At 39.4% G+C, this 18,832-nt stretch overlaps 1 protein-coding gene across 1 annotated transcript in view; it reads left to right on the forward strand.

The window, feature by feature from the left end:
* Positions 1-12,569, forward strand: part of COPB1 (coat protein complex I subunit beta 1) — a 37,654-nt gene extending 25,085 nt beyond the window's left edge. Inside the window, exons 15-22 of the mRNA XM_040456795.1 lie at positions 1,186-1,413; positions 1,566-1,745; positions 5,410-5,554; positions 6,607-6,726; positions 9,406-9,551; positions 10,130-10,219; positions 11,380-11,535; positions 12,216-12,569. Coding sequence (XP_040312729.1) covers positions 1,186-1,413; positions 1,566-1,745; positions 5,410-5,554; positions 6,607-6,726; positions 9,406-9,551; positions 10,130-10,219; positions 11,380-11,535; positions 12,216-12,275 — 1,125 coding nt within the window. The 3' untranslated portion in view covers positions 12,276-12,569. The remainder of the gene's footprint in view (positions 1-1,185; positions 1,414-1,565; positions 1,746-5,409; positions 5,555-6,606; positions 6,727-9,405; positions 9,552-10,129; positions 10,220-11,379; positions 11,536-12,215) is intronic.
* The last annotated feature ends 6,263 nt before the right edge of the window (positions 12,570-18,832 follow it).

Here is an 18,832-nt window from a genome sequence, read left to right on the forward strand (position 1 = left end):
GAAGGACCTAAAAGGAAATGCTGAAGTTGTTGTCATTAAAGGGCTTATGGGGACGCCTGGGTAGCCCAACTGGTTAAGCATCTGACTCTTGATTTCAGCTCAGGTCATGATCTCATGGTGGTGAGATCAAGCCCTGTGTTGGGCTCCATGCTGACCGCGGAGAGCCTGCTTGGGATTTTCTCTCCCCCTCTCTCTCTGCCCGTCTCTCACTTGTGTGTGCGTGCATGCACACTCTCTCAAAATAAATATTTAAAACTATTAAAAATAAAGAGCTTATGGTAATGGGGAAACGGACATAGTAATACAACGTTATTGTAAAATTGACAAAGTAATACGATAATGGTAACTTGTGGAAGAGATGTAAGGGTTTATGAAGCCATTCGTTTGTTTGCTAGGATCAGTCAAGGCCCAGTGAAGGAAAGACCTCTCTCTCCAGTATTTTCATCTAGTCAGTCACTGTCTATTTTATCCCAGAAGTGTCTCTTAAATGGGTTTTCATTTCTGGAAAACAGTACAGAAAGCCAGGGGGTACTGGTCTAGATTAGAAAGGACTAAAGAGAATAACAGCCAAGTAAGATTGATGAAGCTGATCCTGGATCAAAAAAAACAATAAAAACATTTTGTGACATTAGGAAAATTTATTTGAATATAAGGGTATAGTATATGTATTTTTAGATTGCTCTATTTCTCAGGTGAGATAACGATATTGTGGTTGTATAGGAAACTGCCTTGATTCTTAAGACGTGTATGCTGAAGTACTTACGGGGTGGAGTACCTTGCTTTCATATGGTTAATCAAAAAAGGAAGTGTACACATACGGGCAGAATAAAAGCAAATGTGGCATAATGTCGACAACTGGTAAAATGTATCATTCTTTTAACTTTTCTGTAGTTGGAAATTTAAAAAAAAGATAGCACTGGCATGTGAAGGGGTTAGGTAAGGGAAAACAGTTAAAAAGCCATTGCTATTTCAGTTGAAGGTTAATGAAGGTATTAGAGGGTGGCAGTTAAAAAGATAGGAAGGAAAAGGGTGTATCAAATATATGGCGATAAAATCTAAAGCATTTGAAATCTTATTTGAGTGAAGCGAAAATTAGGTTTATTCCTTGGATTGTGAGTTATAATAAAGTGACATTATTGAATTGGAGAACCGTGACAATAATAATCCATTTCTCTACTTTTCTAGTCTTTTGTTGCTGAGGCTATGTTGCTTATGGCCACTATCCTTCATTTGGGAAAATCGTCTCTTCCTAAGAAGCCAATTACAGATGATGATGTAGATCGAATTTCCCTGTGCCTCAAGGTCTTGTCTGAATGTTCACCTTTAATGAATGACATTTTCAATAAGGAATGCAGACAGTCCCTCTCTCACATGTTATCTGCTAAACTAGAAGAAGAGAAATTGTCTCAGAAGGTAAGGTGTATATGATTAAGTCATAAAGCACTTTGTGGTTTTTTATTTTGTTTTTTCTGTTCTCCTATGTGAAGGCTGTCCCTATAGGCCTACAGAAAGCTGTCTTCCTTTCTGTATTAAAAAGAGTTGTGTGTACTGTTTTCTCAACACAGAAAGAATCTGAAAAGAGAAATGTGACAGTACAGCCTGATGACCCCATTTCCTTTATGCAACTAACTGCTAAGAATGAAATGAACTGCAAGGAAGATCAGTTTCAGCTGAGCTTGCTGGCAGCAATGGGCAACACACAGAGGAAAGAGGCAGCAGATCCCCTGGCATCTAAACTTAACAAGGTAACAAAATGTCAAATACATTGGTAAGTTATTTAAATTAGCCACTTAAGAAAGTAGTAATTGGGCACCTGTGTGGCTCAGTCAGTTAAGCGTCCACTTTGGCTCAGGTCATCCACTTTGGCTCAGGTCGTGATCTCACAGTTTGTGAGTTCAAGCCCTGCATTGGGCTCTGTGCTTACAGCTCAAGGCCTGGAGCCTGTTTCAGATTCTGTCTCCTTCTCTCTCTGCCCCTCCCCCACTTGTGCTCTGTCTCTCTCTCTCTCAAAAATAAATGTAAAAAATTTTTTTTTAAAAATTAGTATTTAAAAAAAAAGTTGTAATTAGGAAGTGGCTGCTCCCATATTTTTTTAAACAGGAGTTTGTTTGTTTATTTGTTTGTTGGGGTGTGGGGAGGATGCAGAGGGAAGAGAATCTTAAGCAGGCTCTGCACTGCCAATGCAGAGCCTAATGGAGGGCTTGATCTCAAGACCATGAGATCATGCCCTGAGCATGATCAAGAGTTGGACACTTAAACGACTGAGCCACCCAGGTAGGTACCCCTAGTCTCACTGTTTTTTTTTTTTTTAAACATTATTCACTTTTTGAGAGACAGAGACAGAGAGTGAGCAGGGCAGGGGCAGATAGAGAGAGACACAGAATCCGAAGCAGGCTCCAGGCTCCAAGCTGTCAGCACAGAGCCCGACATGGGGCTCGAACTCACAAACTGTGAAATCATGACCTGAGACGAAGTCGGATGCCCAACTGACTTAGCCACCCAGGCGCCCATGGTCTCGCTGTTTTTTAAAAGAAAAATAACTTGTTACACAGCATCAGTTTTTGTCAAGTCACTGTGATCAGTAGGTTCACGAAACATGAATTAAACTCAAGATACTGGGACACCTGGGTGGCTCAGTCAATTAAGCATCCAACTTCAGCTCAGGTCATGATCTCATGGTTTGTGTGTTCAAGCCCCACAATGGGCTGTCTGCTGTCAGAACAGAGCCCACTTCAGCTCCTCTGTCTCCTCTCTCTGCCCATCCTCTGCTTGCGTGCATGCATGTGCACCCTCTCTCAAAAATAAACAAACTTTAAAAAAAAATAAAATGCTTAAAAAACCCTCAGATTCCAATAAAGTATTTTACTATACAGTAGTACTATAAGTCCAATAGATGGTGTTATAACTTGTTCCAGTTGTTTGTGGAATCATAGACTAACACATAAGCTGGGAGATCCTAAAAGATTACCTAAAACTTTTTTTTTTTTTTAATTTTTTTTTCAACGTTTTTATTTATTTTTGGGACAGAGGGAGACAGAGCATGAACGGGGGAGGGGCAGAGAGAGAGGGAGACACAGAATCGGAAACAGGCTCCAGGCTCCGAGCCATCAGCCCAGAGCCTGACGCGGGGCTCAAACTCACGGACCGCAAGATCGTGACCTGGCTGAAGTTGGACGCTTAACCGACTGCCAGGCGCCCATGATTAACTAAAACTTTTAAAGGACAGGGCTCTGGTCTCTACTCTGACACCCTGCCCTCAGTTTCTTCTGTCCCCTGTTACATTATATTTTTGTAATGCTTGTTTATTTTTGAGAGAGAGTGATCACAAACTAGGGAGGGACAGAGAGGGAGACAGAGGATCTGAAGCAGGTTCTGCACTGATAGCGCAGAGCCCAATGTGGGGCTCGAACTCACAAACTGTGAGATCATGACCTGAGCCAAAGTCAGATGCTTAACCAACTGAGCCACCAGGCACCCTTTGTCCCCTGTTATTTTAAACAGTGTGACCCCACTTTTTTATATTCCTAGTATTTTGAGTACCATATAGGATTTTATTAGGAAAACTATTCTATTCTTAATACATAAATTCACAAATCAATGATCTAGTTCACTCCTTTCATCTATTAGGTGAGAGTAAACAATCTCAAATTGATTGGTCCTAGATATGGTTAGTAGCAGAATTGGAACTACTGAAACACTTTCTCTCCCTTATAATTGGGAATTGACATCAATAATATTAGAGTTTTTTTTTTTTTCAACGTTTTTATTTATTTTTGGGACAGAGAGAGATAGAGCATGAATGGGGGAGGGGCAGAGAGAGAGGGAGACACAGAATCGGAAACAGGCTCCAGGCTCCGAGCCATCAGCCCAGAGCCTGACACGGGGCTCGAACTCACGGACCGTGAGATCCTGACCTGGCTGAAGTCGGACGCTTAACCGACTGCGCCACCCAGGCGCCCCAACAATATTAGAGTTTTTAATTGTTTTTAATTAATTTTTTTAAATTGTGATATAATTTCCATAAAATCAAATTTATCCTCTTAAGTATTCTTTTTTTTTTTTTTAATATTTATTTTGAGAGAGAGAATGTATGTGCACAAACAGGGGAGAGGCAGAGAGCAAGGGAGAGAGAATCCCAAGCAGGCTCCTCCCTGTCAGCACAGAGCCCAACGCAGGGCTCAAACCCACCTTGAGATCATGACTGAGCTGCAATCAAGAGTCGGACACTTAACTGGTTGAGCCACCCAGGCACCCCAAGCCCCTTACAGTTCGGTGGCACTGAGTATGTTCACATTATTGTGCAACTGTCACCAGCATCCATCCATCCATCCCCAGAACTTTTTTCATCTTGCAAAGCTGAGACTCTGTGCCCATTGAACAATAACTTCCCATACCCGCCTCCCCTCAGTCTCTGACAACCACCAGTCTGCTTTCTATCACTATGAATGATTGTTCCAGGCACCTCATATTAACAGAATCATACAGAATTTGCCCTTGTGTGACTGGCTTATTTCACTTAACCTCTTCAGGGTTCATTCATGGTGTAGTATGTGTCAGAATTCTTTTTAAAGGCTGAGTAATATTCCATTGTGAATAATTGTTTATCCATTTATCTGTTGATAGACGCTTGGATTACTTCCACCTTTTGACTGTTGGTGAATAATGCTTTTTGAACATGGGTGCACAAATATCTCTTTGAGGCACTACTTTCATTTCTTTTGGATTATACTCAGAGGTGAAATTGCTGGATCATAAGTCCCTTACCAAATGTATGATTGGCAAATATTTTCTCCCATTCTATAGGTTGTCTTTTCACTCTGTTAATAATGTCCTCTGATGCACAAAAGTTTTTCATTTTGACATAATCCAGTTTTAATCTGTTTTTTTTCTTTTGCTGCATGTGTTTTTGGTGACAATATTATGTTTAAAATGCTATACTTGGGTGTTTTTAAAAAATATGGTGGGAGAAGTGTATAAAATTTATCTTTGTGGAATTACAAGCATTTCTTGCTATATAATCTATTTAGTTCCTGAGCTTAGGTAGCAGGGACTACCACATGATCTGGATTTTATTTAGTTCCCAAGTTTTGGAGAGCAACTAGTAAGTTTAGATGCTGAGGGATTTAACTGAAAATGTATCCAAATCTATTCGGTTCCTAAATGGAGATCATGTTTAATGTATTTGCTCATCTTTCTCCTACCCAGCTGTAAAGTCTAGCACCTGTTATTTCTAACGTCTCTGTTTCAGTTACCCACATCTACATTATAAAATAGTTCTATTATATCTACTTCAAAATGATTTGTCTAAGTACACCTGTTAATTACCTAACAGAGTTAGTCATTTGGCTAGGGATATATTTGGTTAAATGGTCTTGGTAACTTGATTATCTCTTTATTTTTGTTTGATAGGTCACCCAGTTGACAGGTTTCTCAGATCCTGTATATGCAGAAGCTTATGTCCATGTCAACCAGTATGATATCGTCCTGGATGTACTTGTTGTGAACCAAACCAGTGATACTTTGCAGAACTGCACGTTAGAGTTAGCTACTCTGGGTAAGGACATTTACCATAAAGGAAAGATATTATTACATAGCAAGTCTTTATGACAAATTAATAAGGGAAGTGTACAAGTTTTAGTGTAAGAATTCTCTTGAGTCTTTGTGACATTTTGTATCAAGGCTTATTAGTTTTACATTTAATGTTTAGTCTCCTTCAGCTCCCAATATTTTGAACCTCTGTGACACTGCCTTTCTTAGGTTTATGCTCTTGGTACATCCAGATGGGTTTGTTCAGTAATCTAACAAATATCAGTTTTTCTAGATATTAATAAGAGCTATTAAAGTTATGGATTTACCACATGGTTCACTTAGTTTAATTGCCTTAGAACAGAACTAGGGATTTTCTGAGTCTGTAACTAATACCTACCAAAGTAATACTGTTACAGTTAGCAGCTTGAGATGTCTTTTTCTTCTTAATAAAGACACATGAATCCTACTCTCTCTGACCACTTCTACAGCTGGCTTTGAAGTTGGAAAATACAAATTGTGTACAGGAATAGTGAGTACAGTGCCTTTTAGAAATTTTGTGTGACTGAAGCAAGAGTTAAAGGACTTTAAGATATCAAGGGAAAAGATACTTCTGCCCTGTCTTCCTCAATATAGCTTGATGCCTATATTAAAAAAAAAAAAAACAACTGTTTCTAAGCATTTACAAGTCTTTCTGTGGATTATTTTATCTTTGTTTATAATGTAGTATATTATAATTTAAAATTTAAGATTTTTGAGAAGTTTGTATTCAGTCATTGAGATAAAATGGTATGCCCCAAATAGACACACACACACACACACACACACACACGAATTAAATATAGAATTATTCTGAGAAGCCTGTTTTTAAAAATGTGCATATTGATGTGAATAAGATGTTAAATGAGTTTTTTCCTCAAAATATTTGAATCCTAACATTTCTCTTGTTCCTTATTTTGCTAGAAGCAATTAAGTTGCATACATTTTAAGATTTTATTTTTAGGGAGACGTGTGATTTATGATTTGAGAAATATATATGTGATTTAATAATTTTTTAACCATATCTCAATGTTTTCTCAGGGGATCTGAAACTTGTGGAAAAGCCATCTCCTTTGACTCTTGCTCCTCATGATTTTGCAAATATTAAAGCTAATGTCAAAGTAGCATCAACAGAAAATGGAATAATTTTTGGTAACATAGGTAAGGAATTGTTTTATAGCCTGTGATGTTTGAATATTTTTATTAAAGAATTTCTGTAAAGAGTAGCTGTATGCCATTTCTTGAGGACAGCACCTGAATCTATTCCATTCATTCATTCATTCACCCATTCGTCATTTATGGGGCACCTGCTATTGTAAGCACTGTACTCTGTTCATGGATGTACGGAAATGAACCATAGAGGGTCATTGTCTTCAAGAAACTGCCAAGCAAAAGGAGGAGATAGATAAGTAAATATATTAGTACAGCACAATGTGATTGGTACTAGTTTATATACTATACGCTTTGAGATCATACAGGAAACATGCTGACTGTACTGAAGGCTTTACAGAGGAAGAGGATATGTTATCAAAAGATAACTTTTTTTTTTTAATTTTTTTTTTTCAACGTTTATTTATTTTTGGGACAGAGAGAGACAGAGCATGAACGGGGGAGGGGCATAGAGAGAGGGAGACACAGAATCGGAAACAGGCTCCAGGCTCTGAGCCATCAGCCCAGAGCCTGACGCGGGGCTCGAACTCACAGACCGCGAGATTGTGACCTGGCTGAAGTCGGACGCTTAACCGACTGCACCACCCAGGCGCCCCTCAAAGGATAACTTTTGAACTGAGTCTAAAACATTGTACAGGCATTGGTTCCCGGACCACCTAGGGACTAACTTACACAGAGGTATTTAGTTAATAGCATTTTTTAAAGTAAGTCCTGTGTCAGGGATGGGGCCACCATGGTGAGGACAACAGATCTTTCCTCATGTAGTTTGTGGTAAGGGAGAACAGACAAGTAGAATAGAGAATACAGAGAAAACAGAGAATACGTGTAATACAGAATGGTAAGTGCTACGAGGAAGTTTGTGCTGGGGAAAGTGGGAGTCTGTGCAGACATTTGGTCAGTTTTCTCAAAGTGGTGGGGGGAGTGGGCAGGGAAGGTTAGGTAAGGCATTGTGGAACAACTAAATGCTCAAGTGGCGTTTTGAAAGATTACTAAGTGTTCCACAGATAGGCAAGGATTCAGCTGGAACACATGCAAGTAATTTGACATACTTGGAGTTCAAAGTGGACTGGAGGGTACAGAGGTTAGGAAGGTTAGTAGGAGCTATATTTTGTCATGCTAAGGATTTCAGTTTGTCCTAATGTAAAGGGGAGCCATTAAGGACTTAAAAGTGAGTTATGTGATTAAACAGCACGATAGAAGACTGATTGGAGGAGGCAGGAAGGTTAACTAGCAGACTATCTTAGTAGCACAGGTGAGAGATGACAGAGTCTGAACCAGTGTAGCAGAGGTTGGGATGGAGGGAAGGGCTGAATATTATCAGTATTAAGAAGATAGAATGCCCAGGACACGGACTGATTGAGGAGGAAGGGACTAGAATAACCCTCAGATTTTTTTATTGCCTTTCTTGTGTTGATATTTATGGCAGTCACCAAAACAAGGAAAACAGGAGAGAAGGACAAATTTGAGAGAAAAAATAAATATTAAGCAAGTTGAGTAATAAAGTTTCTAAAGATGTCAAAGCACAGTTTGATAGGAGTCTGAACAGGAGGTCTCAACTAGAGATAAATATTTGTTTGAAAGCCATAGAAATGGAAGAATCCCCCCCAGAGAGGGCATGAAGAGGGATTTGAAAACCGAATCTAAGAGAACAGGAATACTGAAAGCTGGGTCAGCCGAGGAGAATCCTACAAAGGTATCTGAAATGTGGTCAAGAAGAAGTTAAGGAAAACTCTTCATAAAGAATCTGAAACTTCAAAAGGTCAAGTAGCATGAAGTCTAAAAGCAGGGTCCTTTGGATTTGGCGATCAGTGAAGTGAAGTAACACTTTTGGTATGTCTTGCACAGTGGTGGTGGGTTGAAGACTAGGAGATGGAGACATAGACAGTGAGCATAGACTCTTCTGAGTTGGAACCTTGGTTTTGTTAAGAATGAGAGAGGGTAGTAGACTGAAGAGAAGCCAGAGGGGGAGGGAGATCTGTGAGTATGTTTACAGACAAAGGGAAGAAAGTCCATAGAGAATACAAAGGTAAACACATGAGTGAGGGAGGTAATGATTGGTGGAATGAAGCCCTGGACCAAAGCAGGGATCACAGATGCCCTGATATGTGGGGTAAGGAGGTGAGAATGGATTCAGAGAGAAACTTGTTTGTAGAAAGGGGGCTGGACATTGAAGGAACTTTTTCTTGGTAACCTCAGTTTTCTCTGAAAGTATGATAGAAATGTCAAGACGGTGGAGAAATGTCAAGAGAAGAGACTCCAATCAGATTTCGACTCTGCTGTGGAAAAAGCAGTCACAGAAGCAAATAATTGTATCATTAAGCACCATGGCTCCTCAGTATTCATTCAAAACTATTAGTTAAGCACCTACTTAGGGTAGTTGCCTCCATGAATACTACCTACTTACATATCCACCTGGGGTGCCTAACACACTGCAACTGCTGTGTATTTACCAACTGAGTTTGAATCCTGGCCCTTCCACTTAATCAACCCTGTGACCTTGAGCAACTTACATGACTTCTCTTTGTTTTTGTTTTCTCATCCATAACATGGAAAATCATAATATTACAACATACGATTGATGGGAGTATTAGTTAATATTTGTAAAACATTCAGATTTACCTTTAGATTGCCTCTGGTGATTCAGGACCTTTTTGTGTGTGTATATTGCAGTTTATGATGTCTCCGGAGCAGCAAGTGACAGAAATTGTGTAGTCCTCAGTGATATTCACATCGACATCATGGACTATATCCAGCCTGCAACTTGCACTGATGCTGAATTCCGTCAGATGTGGGCTGAATTCGAATGGGAAAACAAAGTTAGTCCTTGGGAGATTTCCTTGAACTCCTTATCTTCCTATATGGCTAGTGTTGAGGGATGGTCTGATAAAATTAGTCCCCCTAAAAAGTGTCAGATATGAGAAGCTGTCTCTCGATAATCTATTCTTGCAAATTACTCTTCACCAGAAATTATGCAAGTAGGTCAGTAAGTTGCTGTTATAAATTGGTGAGGGAGCAGTTCTATTATTAATCTGATTGATCAAGACATTAAAGACATGTATAAATAATAATTGCATGTATAAATAATAATTTACCATTGAATCCAGTGTCCAAAAGAGGTTTTACAAAGTGGCCTTAATTTTTGTTAGAAATATTTTATGTGCAGCATGTTGATCTTTTATGAAGTTATCTATGTATGAAAGTTCTGATGCCAGCTTACAGTTTATTGGATTTTGTAGAGATGTCATTTACTTTTTTTGTTGCCCATCCTCCCCAATAAATACTGAGGAGGTTCTATATGACATCTGAGTGTTTTCTCAACCTGAAGATAAGAAATTCACAACTTTCTCATGGTTAGGATTCTGATCTCCTTGACTTTTTTCCTCCCTCTGTGCAGGTGACAGTTAACACAAATATTGTTGACTTAAATGACTATTTACAGCATATATTAAAGTCAACCAACATGAAATGCCTCACTCCAGAGAAGGTAAGATTTAACTGAGAACTTCTTAAATCTGATAAGAGAGTAGTATGGCAGATTCCTGGCTTTGTTGTATTTCCTTTAGTGCGTTTTTGTTTCTGTTGAGCATGAGAAAAGCAGTGTCATTCTGGACTAGCTAAGAGATAAGTTATCCCACAGAATGCGTCAGTCCACTTATCCTTTCTACCAGAATGCATCAACCTGCTTGTTCCCAGTGCAGTGACCCAGTTGAGAGTCAAGTTAGTTTTCCTTGTCAGTCTTCTCTCTTTCAGCTAAAGGCTCCTTCCAGAATAGGTTGTGATACTGGATTTAAAAATGTCCATGCCCTCTTTTCTCTTGGCTCTGATTGTGGGTCAGAATATATCTGTTCGAATACAGAATTATCTAAGTTGTATATGTATGAAAAAAGACTAGAAAGAAAAATTAAACTGAGGCTCTATGGAAATTTTTTTCTTTGTAGAATTTCTGCTAATGTTATAATACTAATTTTACCAGTAAAATTCTGCCAAATAGGTTTTAATTCATATATTAGTTTATTTAAAAAATAGTCTAGCAGATACACAAACAAATACTATATGCCCAGTACTCTGTGAGCTGCTGGATATATAGTAATGAACAAAACAAAAATGGTCTCTTCCTTCTTGGAACTTAAGGTCTGGTGCAATCAGGAAACTGTAAGTAAACAGGGAATGTAAAAATACAAACCGGAATAAGTGTTGTGTCTTTGATTGAAGTCATTTTTCCTAAGGCATAATACAGACACGGTAACCTTCACACTTTTAAAAAAAAATTTTTTTTTAATGTTTATTTATTTTTTGAGAGAGAGCAAGGGAGGGGCAGAGACAGACAGAGACAAAGAATCTGAAGCAGGCTCCAGGCTCTGTGCTGCCAGTAGAGAGCCTGATGTGGGGCTCGAACATATGAACTGTGAGATCATGACCTGGGCCGAAGTTGGACGCTCAATTGACTGAGCCACCCAGGCACCCCAGTAACCTTCACACTTTTTACATATATAGTTCTCTGAGTTTTGACACATTTATGTAGTCATGTAACCATCACTACATGGTAAGTTCTGTGTTGAAAAATGATAATTTACCTATGCTGATGGGTCCTGCTTATGTGTAGTTATCTAGTGAAGTATTGAATTTATCGCAAATTTCTTTCAGGCTCTTTCTGGTTACTGTGGCTTTATGGCAGCCAACCTCTATGCCCGTTCCATATTTGGAGAAGATGCACTTGCAAATGTCAGCATTGAAAAGCCAATTCAACAGGGACCAGAGGCCCCTGTTACAGGCCACATAAGAATTCGTGCAAAGAGTCAGGTAACAATTGGGGGTTTTTTTTGAGATCATCTCTAAACTGAATAAAAAGGAAGAATGCATTTCTTCATTATTTCTATATGTAGTATTCTCTATCTTACTAGTGTTTTATGTATTAGATGTATCTATGTATGTAATAATAGTATTCTCTGAATAGAAATAAAACTTCTGCTTCACTAAAATGGCCCACTTTTTGGGCCTGTCATTCTGGATTATTTGCCTAAAACAGATTGGTTCCCGTAGGGTGTTTGTGAAATGGGTTCTCTATAATTTTTGAAATCCAGGCTACAAATCTATTGACTATTTGTAAATCTAGCACTAAAAGTACTTAACAAAGTAAAGTTGAGTTGAGTCTGTTTTGTATATCCTTGGTTTCATTATTACTTTTTAATGTTTTATTTATTTTTGAGAGAGAGTACAAGCCGGGGAGGGGCAGAGAGAGAGAGACAGAAGATCCAAAGCAGGCTGCAGGCTCTAAGCTGTCAGCACAGAGCCCGATGTGGAGCTCGAATTCATGAACTGCAAGATCATGACCTGGGCTAAAGTTGGGTGCTTAATGGACTGAGCCACCCAGGCGCCCCTCATTATTGATGTCTTATTGAATGGGGACTTGGTTAAGATAGAATAACTTACTGATTTTATGTAGTTTTAATAATTATAAACATTTTCATTCTTCTTTACAGGGAATGGCCTTAAGTCTTGGAGATAAAATCAACTTGTCTCAGAAGAAAACTAGTGTATAAGATTTAAAAAAAAAAAAAAAGTCCTTGCAGTTTTACAGTTAATATTTAGGTATGGGCTTACTGGACTCCCAACATCTTTTGTACTCTTTCATGCTTTATGTTATATAGAATCTGAGTTCATGCTGAATGCATTCCAGCCAATAATTTAATAGCCTTCCCTTAAATCAAGATTGAGTTTAAAATTATAGTTTGTCTTTTGTCTTAACAGTTCTGAATGCTGTCCTTAAAGTATATAATATTTCTCACATGTACCAAGACCATTTTCACAGTATAATAAACAGATCTATTCCTAAATCTTTTGTTATTTTATAAATAAATCTATAATTACATAACTTTAGTTATGTAGCAATGGATTTCTTTTAGTTATAGTTTATTTTATACTTTTTAATATAGTTTATTTTAGAAATGTTTTATTTATTTTTGAGAGAGAGGGAGAGCGCATGTGCATGAATGGGGGGAGCGGCAGAGAGAGAGGGAGGCAGAGGATCCGAAGCAGGCTCTGCACTGACAGCAGAGAGCTTGATGCAGGGCTTGAACTCATGAACTGTGAGATCATGACCTGAGCCAAACTCGGACATTTAACTGACTGAGCCACCCAAGTGCCCCTTTTTTCAATTTTTTTTTTTTATTTTATATTTTTTAAATGGATTTCTATTATAAATTTAAATGACCTTTTGAGTTGTGCATGTACAGACATCATTAAGAGAAGTTACAGGGGCACCTGGATGGCTCAGTTGGTTGGGCATCCAGCTCTTGATTTTGACCCAGGTCATGATCTCACAGTCAGTTGTGAAATCAGCCCTATGTTGGGCTCTGCACTGGGCATGCATCCTGCTTGAGATTCTCCTTCTCCCTCTGCTCCTCTGCCATGTGTGTGCACACACTCTGTCTCTCTCAAAAAGAGAATTTGCAAATTCAGTGATAGGAGGAGGTGCCTGGGTGGCTCAGTCAGTGAGTGTCCAACTCTTGATTTCAGCTCAGGTCATGATCTCACAGTTCTTGGGTTCAAGCCCTGCATTGGGCTCTGTCCTGGCAGTGCGGAGCCTGTTTGGGATTCATCTCTCTCCCTCTCTGTCTCTCTCTCTCTCTCTCTCTGTCTCTGTCTCTCTCTGTCTGTCTGTCTCTCTCTCTCTCTCTCTCTCTCTCTGTCCCTACCCGACTCGTGCTGTCTCTGCCTCTGTCAAAATAAATAAATAAACTTTAAAAAGAAAAGTTCAGGGGCGCCTGGATGGCGCAGTCGGTTAAGCGTCCGACTTCAGCCAGGTCACGATCTCGCGGTCCGTGAGTTCGAGCCCCGCGTCAGTCTCTGGGCTGGTGGCTCGGAGCCTGGAGCCTGTTTCTGATTCTGTGTCTCCCTCTCTCTCTGCCCCTCCCCCATTCATGCGCTGTCTCTCTCTGTCCCAAAAATAAATAAACATTGAAAAAAAAAAATTAAAAAAAAAAAAAGAAAAGTTCAGTGACATGAAATGAGACAGGCCTTGATTTACTTGATTGAGTTTTACTTACTGTTTCGGCAACCAGTGTCTCCAAAAATGCCTTGTGTTCTAAAGGCTTTTCTCTGGCGTTTAGCTCTAGGGGGAAGTATCAAATAACTTGAGAAAATAGATCCATCTTCAGTGTAAAAAAGTATTATGAACCCCAACTTAAATAAACATACTATTCTTTTTATTTTAGAGAGAGAGCACACAAGAAGGGGGAGGGGCAGACAGAGAATCTTAAGCAGGCTCCACGCTCAATGTGGAGCCTGATGTGGGGCTCGATCCCATGACCCTCTGCTCATGAGCTGAGCCAAAATCAAGAGTTGGATGCTCAACAGACTGAGTCGCCAAGGCACCCTAGTGAACATACTATTCTCTTAAAATTTTTTTTAAATTTTTTATTTTTTATTTTTTGCTTTTATTTTAATTTTACTTATTTATTTTTAAATTTACATCCAAATTAGCATATAGTGCAACAATGATTTCAGGAGTAGATTTCTTAGTACCCCTTACCCATTTAACCCATTCCCCCTCCCACAACCCCTCCAGTAACCTTCAGTTTGTTCTCCATATTTATGAATCTCTTCTGTTTTGTCCCCTTCCCTGTTTTTATATTATTTTTGTTTCCCTTCCCTTATGTTCATCTTTTTTGTCTTTTAAAGTCTTCATATGAGTAAAGTCATACCATATTTGTCTTTCTCTAATTTCACTTAACATAATTCCCTCCAGTTCCATCCACATAGTTGCAAATGGCAGGATTTCATTCTTTTTGATTGCCAAGTAATACTCCATTGTGTGTGTGTGTGTGTGTGTGTGTGTGTGTGTGTGTGTGTGTGTGTGTATACCACATCTTCTTTATCCATTCATCCATAGATGGACATTTGGGCTCTTTCCATACTTTGGCTGTTGTTCATAGTGCTGCTATAAACATTGGGGGGTGTGTGTGTCCCTTCAAAATGGCATACCTGTATCCCTTGGATAAATACCTAGTAGTAAAATTGCTGGGTCATAGGGTAGTTCTATTTTTAATTTTTTGAAGAACCTCCATACTGTTTACCAGAGTGGCTGCACCAGTTTGCATTCCCACCAGCAGTGCAAAAAAGATTCTCTTTCTCCGCGTCCTCGCCAACATCTGTCATTGCTGGAGTTGTTAATGTTAGCCATTCTGACAAGTGTGAGGTGGTATCTCATTGTGGTTTTGATTTGTATTTCCCTGATGATGAGTGATGTGGAGCATTTTTTCATGTGTCAGTTGGCCATCTGGATGTCTTTGGAGAAGTGTCTATCCATGTCTTTTGCCCATTTCTTCACTGGATTATTGTTTTTTGGGTGTTGAGTTTGGTAAGTTCCTTACAGATTTTGGATATTAACCCTTTATCTGATATGTCGTTTGCAAATATCTTCTCCCATTCTTTTGGTTGCCTTTTAGTTTTGCTGATTGTTTCATTCGCTGTGCAGAAGCTTTTATTTTGATGAGGTCCCAATAGTTCATTTTTGCTTTTTGTTTCCCTTGCTTCCGGAGACGTGTTGTGTAAGAAGTTGCTGTGGCCAAGACCAAAGAGGTTTTTGCCTGCTTTCTCCTCGAGGATTTTGATGGCTTCCTATCTTACATTTAGGTCTTTAATCCATTTTGAGTTTATTTTTGTGTATGGTGTAAGAAAGTGGTCCAGGTTCATTCTTCTGCAATAAACATACTGTTCTTACTTATTCTGAAAAACAATGAAAAGTGATCATCCAAAATAGATCTTTTTATCATTCACATTTAGCTTCAAGTCTTAGTTTATATTTGTTAGGAATTCTGTTGGCGGCAGCCAGCTCCTGGGGCTGCACTCTGATGAGTCAACTCCAGGGGATTCAAAAAGCTGTTCTGTTCCCATGTCTCCTCCGAGCCTTACACACTCCTCCCCTTTCCTTACTTTACACCCGGGCTTGGGCACCTTCACTTCTCAATGTGACTCCAAATGGCTCTGTGTGCTGAGTTCCCTAGAGTCTGGCTGTGCTGCCCTGTTGGCCCTTGCATTCCTTGGGGATGATTGAGGTAGTCTGGTCTTTTAGCCAAGTCTAAACACTGAACTGTCATACTTTGTCTTCCAGCTAGGCTACAGGCTACATTCAGGATGTGTCCATAGATAAGGTGTGTGAAAGAGAGCGGCATCTCCTATTTCAGCATTTGAGAGAGAACAGAATGATTTGTTTGGAGTATAAAGGAGATTGATACCTTGTATGATGTCATAAACTTTGAAGCCACTTGCTTTTTTAATCAGAAGGAACCAGAGGATTACAAGGCATTTGAGATTCCAGAGCACTGAGATCCCAAAGCAAAGTAAGTGGCTACCAGTGGGGAAGATACTAGGAAAGCAGGAAAGGGGTCAGTTTCATGCATTGAGTCAAGTGCTGGAAATTTATGATGAGAGCAGAGGAACTGATGGAACTTTGGATTAGATCATTTCCCAAACTCTGTTCCATTGAACATTAGCTTCTTTGATGTCATTAGATATTCTGGGAGAAAAAAGATTCCATAGTCAAGTAAGTTTGGGGAAAGCTTCATACCGTCCTGAACAGGAAATTCACCATGTACATTAGCATACTAGAAATTCTGAGAGAGCTCCTTGAATAAAGAAGCACCTTAATTTGGTTTAACCCAGTATATCTTTTTTTTTTTTTTAACATTTTATTTTATTTTTTGAGAGAGAGCATGAACAGGGGAGGGGCAGAGAGAGAGGGAAACACAAAATCTGAAACAGGCTCCAGGGTCTGAGCCAAAGTTGGATGTTTAATCAAGCCACCCAGGCACCCCCAACCCAGTATATCTTAATCTTACTTGGTCGGGGAATCCATATTCATTGAATACCTTTAGCTGATATTACAGGACAGGAAAAGTGACTTGGCCTGTTAAAGGTTTTGGTTTTTTATTCACAGTCAACCAGTATTGCATTTAAAGTGTCAACGAATTATGCCTCTACGTCTAATCTCTCTTGGCAGTTTCAGAAAATTGCCTCCCTAACATACTAAAGCTGATTGTTGGCATCAGATTGGCTCACATTGCTGTTTTCTTAAATTCATACATGAGAACAAAGAGAAAGAAGTTAATGCACTTGTCAGATATCTATACTACATTAAACTATTTACTTCATTAGCATTTTATTAGCTTTATGCAATTAATGTGAACTGAATGGGGTAGCAGCACTGCTTGGAGAAAGCTGTTCACACTGTGCTGTGTTAGGATATAATATACATTTAAAGGTTGTGGTTGCTCATATTAGAAGATATCCTATAATTAGGACCATGATTTGTGCCAAGAGAATAAACATGGCATCTGACACCAGGTGAGGGCCTAATAATATAAAAGGTATTGAATGAATAAACCTGTAAATCTTACAAGAGAATTTAATGGCCCTTATATTTTGCTGTCATGACACTAGAGGGAGCTCTCAGTGCTCCCTTAGAGCTCTTAGGAAGGAAGTTACTTTCATTTTGGGATTAGAGTGATTGGAGTTTAAAGGCTTGGTTTTTTTGTTGTATTTTTTTTTTAGGTTTATTTATTTATTTTGAGAGAACATGTGTGCAAGTGGGGGAGGGGCAAAGAAAGAGGGAGAGAGAGAATTACAAGTGTAGAGCCTGATGTAGGGCTCAAACTCAATGGACCATGAGATCATGACCTGAGCAGAAAGCAAGAGTCAGATGCTTAACCAACCGAGCCACCCAGGCACCCCTTAAATTGTTTTTATAAAAAGGAAAAAAGGGGCGCCTGGGTGGCGCAGTCGGTTAAGCGTCCGACTTCAGCCAGGTCAGGATCTCACGGTCCATGAGTTCGAGCCCCGCGTCAGGCTCTGGGCTGATGGCTCGGAGCCTGGAGCCTGTTTCCGATTCTGTGTCTCCCTCTCTCTCTGCCCCTCCCCCGTTCATGCTCTGTCTCTCTCTGTCCCAAAAATAAAAAAAATTAAAAAAAAGTTGAAAAAAAAATAAAAAGGAACAAAAAGGTAATTTTTCTGTTAGCAAGGAGATTGATATTAGTGCTATTCTGCTTGGTGTGAGAAACTTGTCTACATGAATTATAAATAATATAGGTGACAGAACTCCTTTCAGGATATCTAAAAAGACAAGAGAACCACAAATTTTTAGAAACTGAGTAGTGTCGGAGGTAAAATAACTGTGCTACATATTGGGTAAAGTAAGTAGCTTTACTGGTGATTTTTTTCCTTCCACACTGGTAAATGTTCTTAGCTAATAATTTATTGCCATTCCTGTAAGTCAAGATTTAGTTTAAAATTATACTTTGTTGTTGTTTTAGCAATTCTAAATACCGTCCTCAAAGTAGGGTCAGGCCTATCTGCTGCCTGCCTTAACTGCCCTCACCCACACTCCCAGCACACCATTAATGTTATCTGTCCCTGCCCCTGAGCTGCACTCTCCACCGCCAGGATCTCAGGAGCCTAAAGACACAACCAGGTATAGTGCAGAAGTTCAGTTTAGAATCAAAATGTGGACTCCTGTATTCCAATTACTTGCTGTGTTCTTAGACAGTGATAGCTGGTTTATGGAGTGCTGATACGTACCGGGTGCAACATTGAGTGCTTTTTCTGTGGCATACGTAATCCTCCCAATGACTGAGGAAATACTATTATATCCTCGTTTCCAGATGAAGATTACAGTGTTAGGAGAGGGTAAGTTACTACTAGTTAAGGCTTAATAGTAAGAGTTGAAACCAGATACAAAGCCAGGGTGTCAGACAGTCACACACAACTGGTGTGCAGCAAGTCACACACTGCCACTACTGCCTGCTCTGTGCCTCAGTTTCCTCATCTGTAAGGTGTTTATAATGGCTACTTAACAGAGTTAATGTGCGGATGAAGTTTAAGCCTGCATTTATTTATTTATTTATTTATTTTTAATTTTTTTTTTTCACCGTTTTTTATTTTTTATTTTTTGGGGACAGAGAGAGACAGAGCATGAACGGGGAAGGGGCAGAGAGAGAGGGAGACACAGAATCAGAAACAGGCTCCAGGCTCCGAGCCATCAGCCCAGAGCCTGACGCAGGGCTCGAACTCACGGACCGCGAGATCGTGACCTGGCTGAAGT

The sequence above is a fragment of the Herpailurus yagouaroundi genome, unplaced genomic scaffold (genome assembly GCF_014898765.1).
Source record: "Herpailurus yagouaroundi ecotype Mexico unplaced genomic scaffold, PumYag 218, whole genome shotgun sequence".
Lineage (NCBI taxonomy): Eukaryota > Metazoa > Chordata > Mammalia > Carnivora > Felidae > Herpailurus > Herpailurus yagouaroundi.